The sequence below is a fragment of the Punica granatum genome, chromosome 4 (genome assembly GCF_007655135.1).
Source record: "Punica granatum isolate Tunisia-2019 chromosome 4, ASM765513v2, whole genome shotgun sequence".
Lineage (NCBI taxonomy): Eukaryota > Viridiplantae > Streptophyta > Magnoliopsida > Myrtales > Lythraceae > Punica > Punica granatum.
In genome coordinates, this window is record NC_045130.1 from 10,074,024 (window position 1) to 10,088,896 (window position 14,873).

Genomic DNA, 14,873 nt, shown 5'->3' on the forward strand with positions numbered 1-14,873 from the left:
TTAATTTAATACTTAAATACCCATGAGGTCCACTTGGCAGATTTCCATCTGTCATGTCTACAATGTTAGTGCCATGTTAGAAAAATCCGTTGAAATTAACAGGAAAGAGATGTCACGATAGATGTGATAACAAGCTCATAATTTGTAATTTTTTCAATTCAAAAAAATTCGTGCTATAAATAATAAAAAGGTCATTTTTTTGCTTTTTTGAGTCATCAACCCCCATGGATATTATTCACTATTTTTATTTTATTTATTTATAAATTAAAGTACGAACATATTTCTAACTAGAATTGGTCACAAATCCATTCAAAATGAGATACTATTAATTTACTCATAATTTATATATTTCTCTTGTTAAAGGAGTTTTCTATATATTCTGTCATTCGGGTATTATGTATTTTAACATTATCAAAGAAAGTTTCACGCGCAATGCACGTGTAAATTTACTAGCCTATACTAAAAGTATGAGATATTTCTCCAATTTTTATTATTTCAAAAATACCCATGTACTCTCACGACTTTTAGTTGCACCCTTTTAGATTTATTATTTTTTGTTGCATACTTTCATAATGCTTATATTCATGTCTTTCTCTTTATCGCTGATTTTTCACATTTTTTCCTTTCACATCCATTTCAATCGAGTTAGTTTTTATTGTAGGTGTGTTTGTTCCATTTTGAATATCCATTTAAAATTTCAAAACTTTATTGTATCATATATTTATTGTCCAACGATTTCGCATAGTTTTTGTCTTCCGGACCATTTCATGCTTTCAATGGCAAAAATAAAAGTATGAGGCGTTTCTCCAAATATTCTTCCGATTTTGCCCTTAACTAAATGATAGTATAAATTTGCTCATTTACATAATTAATAAAACTAAATTAATTCTTGAAATCATCGTACTTTTTAATAAATCTCCCTACATTCAAACAATATGAGAGAAATGACTTTTCAAACAATATTTCTAGAGACCCTTGCATCCCCCTATGGCTAAATGAAATTCTTACATCACTTAATTTTTTTTATTAGAAAACTATATCTTCTTTAGTATAATAAAATGCTAAGAAGATTCAATTAGAAAAATAAAGAGAAAGCTATAGTTTAGAAAGAAGATAAATTTAATAGTTAAATTAGTATAGACAAATTTAATAATCAAATACTATTTCATATTTGGTGAAGTAATTTTTTGGTGAGAGGATATAATTGCTGATGAGATGTGACTACTCAAAGAGTTGCATTTGTTTATGTTATATATACCTTTCAGTTTTCAAATGAATATATGAAAAATCATTTGAACTCTCTTCTCCTCTAAAACTTTTCTCCTTAATAGTTTCATTATGAAGTCTCAATAGATTCTTGATATTGTTGTTCAAAAATCTCAATAGTCGGGTTCTTATATTTCAAAAGGTATGTCATGTTTTATAAAATATAATCGCTTCTAATTTATAGATTCTTTATGGTCCTTTAATAGAGAATATTTACATATATGATTCTCGAGTAATTCTTTATATGTTATTCCTGATAGATTTTATTCTTTTTTATAAGTTTCTCTCTATGCTTGGAGATATTATATATTTGATTGTCTTTTATCGTTTTCTTTCTAATTTTTCATTGTACTCTTGGTCATATTTTCATATGAAGCAGGAAATTGAGCGGTATCTTTGGTCGACAACCAGCACCTGCTGATGACCTTGCTAGGGGAGGCGGTGCCCTTCGACGAACCACCACCGGCTCGGTCTGCCTTTCTCTTTCGTTTTTCAATCCCGTAAATTTGCTCTTTATGTATGTACATATAATTATTCTAAGTTTTTAGAATTTACAGATTTTAAGTTTAACTTTTGAAATAGAAAAAATTCAAAATATTGGAAAGGTCTTCTTAAAATATTAACGAATTTTATGTCCCGCTTATACAAAAATAAATGTTTTGGTCTAAAAGAAAAAAAATGTTTCAAATTTTTTTTTAAAAAAATTATCTTTTTTGATATTCATTCCAATTAAAAATTGAGAAGAAATTAAAATTATATGTGATTTACAAATAAAAGAAGATTAGCAATAATTATTCATTTTTTTGGAGATAACTTTTGACAAAAAATAAGAATTATAAGCAATTAGAACTTTTTTTTGTTATTTTACTTTCCCTCATTTTTCTTTAATGGTGTTCACTCTTTTTGCTCTTGATTATCATGATTTTAATCATGCAGTCGGCTAAAATTTTTATATTAATTAATTATTGCTTACATTTTATTTTTACATATTTTAAAATTTAATATATTTGTAATACAACAAGAGTATTAGATTACTAATGTACTTAAAATGAATATTATAACAATTTTTTTTATTAAACGTTATAATTGAAATTTTTTCCTTCTGAACTACTTCAAAATTCCTATATAATAGTTTGGAAATGTGCGATATTAAAAGATTATATCTTCACTTCTTATATTAACCCCAATTTTTTAAACAAAAATCGATTTAATTCTGGCAAAAAAATTGAATTAATTATTTATAATTTTTTTATATCATCAAATTGTTATATTTAAATAAAAATTATCAATAAAAATTAATGATATTAAATAGTTCATATTTATTGATTTGGTATTCTTAAACCAACCAATAAGATCATCAATGATGTTGTATAATTAATTATATATTTTCTAGCATTTTTAATTATTACGTTTTACCACTTAATCGATAAACCTTTCACATGCAACGCACATGTAGATTCACTTATATATATATATATATACACATACATATACGTATGTGTATATTTGTTTATAATAATTTTTTTCTCCCCAAATCGGTATACTCTATGGTCGGGGAAATTTTTTTGGGTGATCTCAATTCTCACCTCACTACATAGTCCTTATATATCGTATTAACAATTGAAATAGGATCAAATAGAGGTGATCCCACCTCTATAGGATAGGGTTTTTAATTTCCTATATCTATAAATTTCACTGAATCCAAAAATGAGATATATTTAAAGAATGAAGAAGTATCAATCGGATTGTAACTAATAAAAAAATAAGTATTAATCACTTAAATAATTATTTCAATTGTTTAATAATAATAGTTTAATTAGTTTTTGCTCACCATATTATTATGAAATATATCATCATTTTCTGCGGTAACATTTGGTCACCGAAATCCAAAGCATATTTTGTTTTCCTTATATTATTATTATCCCTTAGATCACGGTGGCAGTGCAATAAAATGGAAGACACAGAAAGTCTAGTCCTTCTTTTCAAGTCAGTCAACTCTCCTAGTCTTCTGCTTTTCCTGATACAATTGCCTCTTTTTCTTTTTTTTTTTTGACTCTGAATCTCCTAATAATTAACTGCCTTTTCTTTTTTCCCCACTTGTTTTGACATTTGGAAATCTTACAAATATGTTCATACCTGACAAATTCTGCTCCCTCCCATTCCACAGGTAAGTTTGTCGGAGAAATTCTTCGGCGACCAATCTCATCCATGTCCCCTGAGAAATTACAAATTAATTTACCACAAATAAGTGAATGATTGTTAATCACGTAAGTATAATTACTACAATTATTATAAGACCATCTTCGATGGAAATATCATTTCGCGTGCCCATGCCATGATGTGGCACGGAGAAGGCCCCGGCCCTGGCCCCCGCCCCATTGGGGAGGCCCCCAAGGAGGGACTGGTCCTTCTGCGCTGGGACTCAGTTGGGAGAAGGCCAAGCCAATGGCAGCAGGCCACGTGCCTGCATGGGACCCACGTGGCTTGCTGGCAATTCTCAATTTTTTTTAATAAAGAAATAGCGGCTATTTCATTAGCCGTTGGACGTGTGCCAATTTTTTAAAATTTTAATTTTAAGTAATTTAAGTTTCAATTTTATTGTAACGGTTGTACAATACATATATTAATTTAAGTAATTGTTATTATTTTTCATATTTAAATATTCTATTATTTTATTTTATTAATTTAATTATTTTCATTAAATTTAATTAATTTCTATTATGTTTAATTAATTTAGGTAATATTTATTTTTGATATAATTATTTATATGATATAATATTATATTTATTCATTAATTTAATACAAAAAGTATGTGGGCCCTATATGGGACCTAAATTGGGGCCTTCCGTTGGAGCTTGGAGTGCCTCTTTTTTCGGGCCCTCCCTTTTTATGTGGCGCCTACATTTTATCATTTCTGGTTTCGTACTAATTCTTTAATTCTCCTTTATGTTTCATCTTGGGGGAATTTGTCAACTTTTTTCCTTGGAAAATTTCTAGATAATTATACAAGAGTATTTGATAGGTGAAAATTTCAAGTTTGTTTTGTTTAGGAGTTGAAATTTTACTCCACTCTATTCTATCCTAATAAGCAAAAAAGTATATATTATATGAATATAATATATCGAGAGTTTATTATTAAAAAATTAATTGTAGTAATACTTATGAAAAGTAAATGTGAGAAATTATTACTAAATGAGAGAAAAAATAAAAAAAATTATATATATATAGATATGTAAAAGTAGATGAAGCATTTATTATTAAAAAATTAATTGTAATAATGGTTAAAAAAAGTATATGCGAGAATTTATTATTAAATGAGAGAAAAATAAGTAATGATTATACTGTTGAATTGAAAGAAGAATGAAGTACACTAGAATTTTTTTTTTCCAAAACCAAACGGTAGCTTAATTATTAGTTCCCAAAGATTTTTTTTTCTGTTATAAGGGAGGCCAATGAGTTTAGTATATTAAAATAGAAATCCTAAATATCTAATAAAGAGATACTGGTGGTCTCATTGGGTATCGAACATGAGATCTCTTGATTACCAGCTGAGAGATGCGCCATTACACTATGCCCTCTGTTGGTTCTTCCCAAAGATCTTTTGTTTGCATCTGCTTGAGTTCGTTGGCCTCGTTGTACATGCTCTTTGAGATTAAACGGTGGGTATCAAATTATGTTAACTCCAATTGCATTCAATACGTCTTATAACTAAGAATTGGTCATACTGAAAAATGGGGTTTGCCAGTGACATCACCCTCTGTTTGGGAAGAAAAGTTCTCGATTTGAACGGAGGGCTTGGAGGATATTGATCGAAGTTATCCTTCTAAATTCTCTCCCTCCCGTTTCCCACGCATCCTTTTTCCTCCAATTAAGGTAGTGATGCTGCATATCTTTTGCGCTCACGAGCAATAAAAAAGTTCCGTACCATTTAAATTACAATATTCATTTTTTCATTAAATATTCACCTAAGTAAAAAAATGGATGTAATGCAGTAGCACATATAATTCTAGATTTCATTATTATGGCTGAGCTATCCTTCTTCCTTTGTTAGTTTTTTATTTTCTTATGTTAAACTCATGTGTCTCCCTTTAAATGAAAGATATTCTCCTAATTATTTAATTCAATTTAGTTAATAAATCAATTCCTGTGATTGTATAGTTAGACGTTGAAACGTTCAGCCACACAGTTATTACGCCAATAAATTCGTTAAAAAAAATCCCAGAGAGAACTTCCGTATGGCAGATTGCAGATGCAGCAGCAAAATATATGACATAATAATGTAAGAATTACACGGCAATATCATTTTCATTTTTGACAACTTAACTGTGATATATGCACGCACATACACGTACACATGTATATCTGGCGATTTTACAGATATGCATTTCTTGCTTGAAGAAGAGGACATTTTACAAATAAAGGGTTAACTTATTATTTTCAGTGTGCACCACTTGGTGCCGAAGCCTAATGAATCCTGACTAGTTTCTCATTGAGTTAGTCGACCCATTAAGAGTTAAAATTCTTCCAATGTTAATTTTCTTCATTCACAAGACTCGAATTGGAAACCTTATCTAAGGAGAAATATGATTTAAGGAGAACAAGTGTCAAATCACTTAAACCAACTCATACTTTTAGTAAAGTTTAATTTATTTGTTAACATGAACGATAATATAAAAAAAAGAATGAAAATTCCAATCAAATTATTAAAGCTATCAACTTGAAATCATGAGCTTTTAGGTTTAATTGTAAGAAAACAAAGCACGTGCGCAACGAAATTTTTAAAATTGGTAAATCCAAGTTTTTATCGCATGCTCGATTTTAATAGAAAACTCGAGATCGTATCTCGACATGGAATATCACCTTCTAAAGAATAGACAATGAGATATATTGAATCCACAAGTAAAGTTACTACCTTTGTACTTACTCTTGTCGGATTCGGTTTGTTTTGTTCGATCAATGGAACTGTCCAATCGTTCGGTCTCTAGCTCATTCACACGAACATGTCACCACCAAGGATAGTTTTCTCTCGATCTGTCCACTCCGATCTAGGTCATCAACTTGAGCGAAATTGTCACGGAAGAAGAAGACCGCATCAAGGTAGTCTCGGACAACACCAATTCACCAAGCCAAGGCCGGGATGGCCTCCGATCGGTGAAGCTAAGTGTGCGGCTGAGCTTGGAGGTCTTGCCCGAGCCTCTCTTCCTCTCTCTCTCTCTCTCTCTCTCTCTCTCTCTCTCTCTCTCTCTCTCTCTCTCTCTCTCTCTCTCTCTCTCTCTCTCTCTCACTTTTCGGGTCTTGAGAATAAAAGGCACACTTAGGGTTAATCGTAAGACACCATATCTATACATAGATTCTTAGATTTACCCTAAGGATCCCATTGTAATTATTAATTAATCTATATTAACTAACTAATAGTCCTTGCACTTTACGTCAACTAATGACTTGCCCTCCAAGCAAGAAAGAAAGATCACTTTTGTCCTTGACACAAGTTTCCACTTATAGATAATTGATTTATAGAAACTTTCTAAATAAAGGAACTCTCATATTTCCTTAATTAGATTTATCTTGATGTCAGATTCGGCTTCGGGATGGGCTAGTACCCCTACAACCATATTGCAAGCCTCATCCAATAATTGATTCCTAATTAACTTCCTTAATCAAAATTAATTATTTTCTCAGCTTAAACACGCTCAATGTGTGTGACTAACTCGGTTCATCATCAGGTGACAACGGGATTATAATATCAACTCGTTTGACATTATTGGAAACTCTTTCCGTAACTAAAAGTATAATTCCTAAAATCCCTCGGCTCCTAAAGTTCATGAGTAACGCATAGTAACATATCATGACAATACAAATAGTGAAAAATGTATAATTAAAATATTCTAATGAACATGTGACCGTATATGCCATGCATCGAGCCTCTTCACTACAAGATTCCGATCTAGCCAATGCTATGATAAATGTCGAACCTTATAACCGACTATATGGATCTTCTGGTTTCATTCTTGGATCTGTAGCACTTAAACAAAAACTATTTTCTATTCAAGTCTATCTACCATGACCGATGATTTCTTGATTTAGAATAAAACTCTTATCCATAGGACCTTTTCTTTATTTACTCAGGTTAGTGAATCTCGTCTTGATCAGACAACTACCTCCAAGTATAACTAACTAGGACCACGATCTGTCAAATACTCATGCTAAGCACAAATACATTAGCAGTAGCAAATCCTAATTATTCATACATGAGATAGCATTCTATTTCAGCTCTAAGGACTATATGTATTAATACGATCTAGATAATATTCATTGACATAAGTAAATTACCGTGTGAATATTTTCTAAGCGTCACGTTCGACTACTTATCATATTAGCACCAACATGTTTGTCCTGACAACGGTTGCCAGATAGCAAAGGAATCACTATTCCATCTTCATTAGTATCTATATACTATTCATGGGTACAGACAGATGTAACGATCTATCCGGAGAAATAATGCTCGATTAAGTCTCCTACGATCGTGAACAGTTTAAATATATTCTTACCAAATTACTCCTTCACTCATATTCTTAACTCTTTAAGAATGAAACATTCAAAATATTTTAAGGACTTTATTCGAATAAATAGAAACAATATAAATAATTGAATAAACTTCATTGTCATAAAAAGAATTATCCGAATACATAGACTGGCTCTAGGGCACATCACTAACATTAATTCTAATCCATTTGATTTCCTATTCATCATATAGTGTATATATATATATATATATATATGTCGCTTTTTTAACAACAAATTCAATAGGTGTCCATGATAACAAAATAAGAAAAAGGAGAAAGAATTGAAAAACCGATCCTATGCTTCTCGACATATAAAGAGAATATCCATGTCGCTAAAAGAAATCTTTTGATTTGGCCTACCTGCGAGGTGTTGGGTCTTTCGTCTTCTCGTTCACAAGAGTAGAATGATAATGAAATGTACAATTTTCCAGCCTAAATAAATGGACTTTTCTTTTTCGGTGGAAGTGGACTTTTTAATAAACAAATTGTGGAAGTAACCTCTTGTGCGTGTGTGCGTGTGTGTATGAGAAAAAAAAATTGTACTAAATGCGAGAGGAATAAATCAAGAGATTTTCCAATACTTTATGCTCTGCAAATTTTTGCAAAATGGAATATATTAATCTGAAATGAATAAGAATATATGGGTATATTATTGTGATTTTTATTTTTGGGATAAGTAATCCATGTGGTTTCATTTGTAATTACTATTTAACGAATTATTGGATAAAAAGGGCATATATATTACAGATGTTATAGTTGGACATGGCTCAGAAAGCCATGGAGAAAATCAGGCCATAGTATGCTTGTTCGGAGAGTGTCGCAACTTCGATCGGCATCCTTTCCTGGTAAAATCATTAAAATCCAATTTCAACATACAACAGACACACCGCGGCCATTAGAGAGATAAACATGCCACACAAAAAGGTGGATTAATCTACTGGCTGTCGTCTTAGGGTATGAATATCTAGGTGCAATATCAGCCTATCCATAAAACCAGAATATAACAATTAGGCAAGTCTGTATTGTTACCTTCGTCAATAAATTTAAGGCGATGGAAATCTAACAATTATTTCAAGATCAGTGGTTACCTTTGGCTGAGGGTATAAAAGATCCACTGGCTCGTCATGATAGCCTTTGAACATTCAGCTTTGTATATGTGTGCAAAGAATTAGAAGTTAGAACGTTCAACTCTTTAAATTACCCTTTTAAAATTATTGGGGAAACAAAAACAAAGAAAAGATAGAAGAACAAGAAAAATATCCATGACATGAAGGTGTTTCTTTTTTGGATGCAAAATATCCATGAATGATTTTCGGTGTGTACCATAATATCCGAAAACTCTTAGGGTTTCAATTAATCTAGTTCGAGCTGGATCGACCCATTAAGGGATTAAAGTTCTTCCAGCATAGATTTTTTCCATTCGCAAGACTGAAATTCGATAAATTGCTTAAGGGAAATAAGCGCCGAACCACTTGAACCAACAAATGTTGGTAATATCCACGAATTAGTCCACATGCACGTAGTTACGCCAAAGTTTTTTCTATAAATACCCCCAGCCCTATGCCTAGCTCTTCGCCACTTCCCCTCTTTAATCTCGACCCTCTATATTACACAATATCATAAGCATGGGCATCAAGATCACCTCGCTGTTTCTTATATCTCTCATGACCCTAACCCTAGCCCGGCTCTCCCTTTGCCAAGACTCGCCCCAGGACTTCGTTAATGCCCACAATGCAGCTCGAGCTCAGGTGGGTGTGGACCCGATTTCATGGAATGAGACGGTAGCTGCCTATGCCCACGACTATGCTAGCAAGCGATCTGAAGACTGCAATCTGGTCCACTCTGGCGGGTCCTATGGGGAAAACCTGGCTTGGAGTAGCGCCGACTTGTCGGGTACTGATGCGGTGAACATGTGGGTTGCGGAGAAGAACGACTATGACTACAACTCTAACACATGTGCTGATGGTAAGATGTGCGGGCACTATACCCAGGTGGTCTGGCGCAACTCGGTTCACCTTGGGTGTGCGAAGGTCCAGTGCAGCACCGGAGGCACATTTATCAGTTGCAACTACGACCCTCCGGGCAACTTCAATGGGCAACGACCTTATTAATCTCACCCACTTGGCCTCAGTATTGTAGACCTATACGATGCTGAATCTCGGGTACCTCATATCCATGATAAAAAATTTAAATAAGGTGGTTCGTTCCTACATCGGATATGTCGTGGTTCAATAGACCATGTCAACAAATCAAAATTAGTTATATGATACCGCATATGTTATCAAATGTCACCTGAGCACAATATATATTACCATCTTCTTCTTCCCAAGCGATGAAAGAAAATGAACTTAATGAATATTTATTCCAGTACGTTTCGCATCGATGATTGAACATTACTATCCAATTAGGAAATTAATTATGCCAATTAGAGAGATCGGAATGTTAACACTGACTTTCAATCTCTCGCCGGGTCAAATCGTTTTATTAGGGTCATTGTTAATCATTTTTTGTCGAGTGGTCAACATAATATAAAAGAGTTACACTTATCCACCCGAAGTTTCCGTTCTTCACGATATTACTTTTCCACGCAGTAAAATAATCCTTGTTGCATATAATTATTGACGAGAGAGTTTCTCGTATGTTTGATTCTCATTATATGTGAAATTTTCAGGGAGCAGCGTGTCTCTTTTATTTTTTTTCTATTATAATGAAATAAAAATTCTAATAATTAATATAAGGGCACGGTACTCCAACCACAAGAATCGTACTTGCAATCTTTTAGTTGATGGATCAGGGCATGCGCCGTTGCACTATATTTCTTTTTCAGTTTGTTGCTCATTTATATTATATGAGATTATCCAATCGGCTACGGCAGTATGTATGGTGATTGTCTTGCTCTTGTGTCTATTATCATAAAGTTTATTAACATACGTCCATGGCATGGAAAAATTAACTTTGTAGTATAATATATATTTTTATGTATATTATTATCTACATTTCAAAAGTCGATACACTGTTCGTCTTTGGTGGATCTTCCTCACAACTAAGAATGTTCTGATTATAAGTTATTTATCGTTCATCTTTTTTTTTTAATAATTAAGTAATTAAGTTTTCATCCTCTGACTTTTATAGTTTGTGTTGGTTCTTTTTATGAATCCTTTTTTGTTTTTTGTGATGGTCCCAGACTATATGTATATATTCCTAGTCCATTCTGCTATTAAGTACTCTTCACCCTCATGTCTCTCTTGTTTGCAGCTAGTCATGTCTAAATTGCCAACAGATGATGGGTTGTTCATCTCTGTGGTAAATGTATTTTTCAAAATATAAATATACATATATATAAATATATATTTCTTGTGAAATCACGAGTATTCTTACCTTATTGGCTGAGACTAATTGGAAATTGAATCACGTGTGTGATTGTGTGAAATTTGAAAATTCAAATTGGGCTGAAAAAGAAAAAGGAAAAACAATGAAAAATCAAAACTTGCATTTTTTTTTGGTAGAAATGTTGATTCTACCAAGTTTGGCGAGAGCGTAATCTCCGAAACTTTCAAAAGAAGGCAAGTTCGATTTCTTTCCTTTTGCAGCAAATATTAGGCCTTGTGAAGTTGAAAGTAAGATCTAAATTTAGAGGCAAACTTGAGACTTCTCTAACTGCTAGATTCGTTGAGTTCTGATGCACATGTAGTTTTCAATGGTTACACTGAATAAAATTATCCAGTACATATCTTCTTCTTTTTTTTCAGTATGTACGCCATGGAATCTGAAAACCCAATAAACCCCAACTAATTTTGTTCGAATCCACCAATGGGTGAAGCTCTTCCAATGTTTTTCTATTTATAAAACTTGAACCTAAGACCTTTATTTAAGAGGAACAAATACCGAATTGTTAGAACCAACTCTCGTTGGTTTGTACATACACTTTGATTAATGAATGCTCTATCTATCACTTATTAAAAGAAATGTTAATTCTAACTTCCGTGCAAGCAAAAGTAATTAGGAAAATTTGGCTCCTGAGCATCACGTAATTTGCGGGGACTCTGGAAGGAGAGACTGGAGAGAGGAATAGTGGCGGCTAAACCACGACACTGACCTTGACTCCCTATTGAAAGGATGAAAGGGAAAACCCAATTCACGATGGCTACGACTAATATTAGGACCAACGATTATTCTTATCCAAGTCGATGAATTTTTTTTTTATTTTTGGGATTTGGCCTCATGGACATGGTTAAATTGGCAATCGCCAATAAAAGTCACCAAGGTCCAACTCACATCGGGATCATGTCACAAGGATTCATCACTATAGATCCATTTAGATTAATAAACGTGAACGACCTGCTTTTTTAAGTCGATCGCGAAGAAGATGAATCATAGTCTAAATAACTGTGAGTAGAAGGAATTAATTCATTCTTATTGTATATTGAAGTATATATCTTTTGCCATCAGCTCAACGGGCCCCTTAATGTACCCCTTTTTTCACTTTCATTTGGTTTATGTAACGTAATTAGAGGTAAAATGGAATCATTTTGAGGTTAGTACAAGTCTAGATAATAAAAGTTGCATAAGAGAATTCAAATATTATCCGATTTAGCATGTTCCACAATAAGTTTCATTATTGTAAAACAATTTTCAGCTAAAAATTATTCCTCACGGGAATCGGATTAAGCATCCTTAATTATGCTTAGCTGAAGTCACGCATATGGTAGAACTTCACAATTACTTAGGACCATACTAGTCTTCCTTGCTGGGGCAGAATAAGGTCATTTCAATGTACACATATCAATTAAAATTTCTGACTTACTTATCAATTAAAGTTTGACTTACTTAGGTTTTCAAGATCAATGCTTTAAATAAATCGAAGATTCTACTAATTTTATCAATTCAAATATAAATAAACTGAAAAGTATCCTATAAGAAAGTTCTTTCTTTTCTCTTCTGAAGAGATTGATTAGTAAAAATCAAACCCATAATCTTTTATTTCAGAAAGTCAATGAGTGTCTGCAAAACTCATTTTCAAACCGATCCATTTTCATTCCTCTGCCTCATCAAGATTTCCGCCAAGGGCACATGCACACATTCGTGCACATTCAATGCATAGTGTCTCTTCAAAGCATGAGTGTGGTATGGACTAAAAAAAGAATGAAAGAAAGGAGATTAAATTTGTGGTGCAAAATACATACTCTTTAGATGACTTTTATATATCGTTACACCAATGTGAATTAGTTCAAGCGATTCAGTACCTTTTTCTTTTTCTCTTAAATAAAGTCAAAACTTCGAGTTTTGTGAATATATAATATCTATTATTCAGAGAGTTTTACTCCTTAATGGCTCAAATTGAATTAGTTGCGGGATCCATTGGGTTTCGGATATTAAGGCGCACACAAAAAAAGCTTTTACATATTGTGCATGTTCTTTTTTTTTTTGGCGGGGGGTGGAAGAGGGGAATAAGGGACATTCCAAAGATCAATAATGAACCTGATCAGTAGACTATCGACTACTTGCTAATTTCTCTAATTTCAATCACTTGAGCCCTAATTAACTTGGAATTGGAAGCAAAGTTGCATGTCCAAAGGGCACGCATTTGAGCCGTAAGAGCCCTCTATAAATCTCCTTGTCCCAACCGTAACTCCTCATCAGTCAAAAATCGTACATTTTCTAAACCCTAGAAACCCAAGATGGCCTTTAACATCTCACAGATTCTTCTGACAGTGATGTACTCATCTCTCCTAGTACTTCCGTTCTCCTATGCCCAAAACTCGCAAGCAGACTTCCTGAATGGTCATAACAACGCTCGGAAACTAGTCAAGGTGGCGAACGTGACCTGGGACAACACCGTGGCAGCCTATGCCCTCAACTATGCCAACCAGAGGGTCGGGGACTGCAGTCTGACGCACTCGAAGGGGCCCTACGGAGAGAACCTTGCCAAGGGCACCGGCTCATTCAGCGGGGCTGCCGCAGTCAATTTGTGGGTGGCGGAGAAGCAGTACTATGATTACAATTCCAATTCTTGCATTGGTGGTAAAGAGTGCAAGCACTACACCCAGGTGGTCTGGTATGACTCGCTCCACATTGGGTGTGCCAGGGTGCAGTGTAATAACGGGTGGTGGTTTGTCACATGCAATTACGACGGTCCAGGCAACTGGGTTGGCGAGTGGCCTTACTAAGGAAATTTAATAAAGACTAATTGAATTGATCACGTAACGAGATCATTCAAGAATTGAAATCTATTTAATATTTCAGTTCAATGATAAATATATAAAATAAATAATAAAATAAACATAAGGATGCATGCTCTCACCTATATATGCGAGAATTCTCTAGGCACCTTGTGCATGATCTTGTATTCTGTTTCTTGGTTTGCTAGTTGTACAATTTATATATATATATTAATGAACTCGTATGGATGGAGTGATACGCTTATAACTTCGTCTTTATTTGCTTATATTCTCTAAATTTTGCTCCACATCTTCCATTTTTCTTCTAATTTTCCTCTTTCTAAAACAATTGAATTATTTAGAAAAATTCGTGAATATAAATAGGTAGAGCGGAGAAAGAGATATATAGTACAATGATATATGCCTTCTTTTGAAATTAATATGCTCTATGTTCGATTCTCACTAATAGGACCATTCGTACTCACTTACTTCTCCTTTTCTATCCCTATACTTAATCAGTGCTTCCCTTATAACATGAAAAACTATCATAGGAGTCTCAATTAGCAAAATCACATTTTGGTTTATTCCATGTAAGACCGAAGAAAGGATTGCAAACTCCTCGTCCCGAAACTTAATTGTGTGACCCGCTATATATATATATATATATATATATATATATCAAAGTCTACTAAATCAATCTACGATACATTGCATACCTGTCACTTTTAATTTTTCTCTCGATTTAGAGTTACTAATTTAAAAAGGGAAATCGCCTCCTTTTGAGCCTTAATACATGCTAACCAAGTGCATGAATCACAGAATTGTAATTTCATCAACACATATCACAGAATTGTAATTTCATTAGAGCATTCAGGCATTGCTCTGC

The 14,873-nt window shown here is 33.3% G+C and overlaps 2 protein-coding genes across 2 annotated transcripts; both read left to right on the plus strand.

Annotated features, from left to right (window-relative positions):
* The first annotated feature begins 9,392 nt into the window (after positions 1-9,392).
* LOC116203042 (pathogenesis-related protein PR-1 type-like) lies at positions 9,393-10,199 on the plus strand. Its single transcript, XM_031534701.1, has one exon. The coding sequence runs from the start codon at positions 9,455-9,457 to the stop codon at positions 9,938-9,940; it is 486 nt and encodes a 161-aa protein (XP_031390561.1). The 5' UTR covers positions 9,393-9,454; the 3' UTR covers positions 9,941-10,199.
* Positions 10,200-13,470: 3,271 nt separating this feature from the next.
* On the plus strand, positions 13,471-14,272 carry LOC116205477 (basic form of pathogenesis-related protein 1-like). The gene has a single exon (XM_031538100.1). The coding sequence runs from the start codon at positions 13,508-13,510 to the stop codon at positions 13,994-13,996; it is 489 nt and encodes a 162-aa protein (XP_031393960.1). The 5' UTR covers positions 13,471-13,507; the 3' UTR covers positions 13,997-14,272.
* Positions 14,273-14,873: the final 601 nt, after the last annotated feature.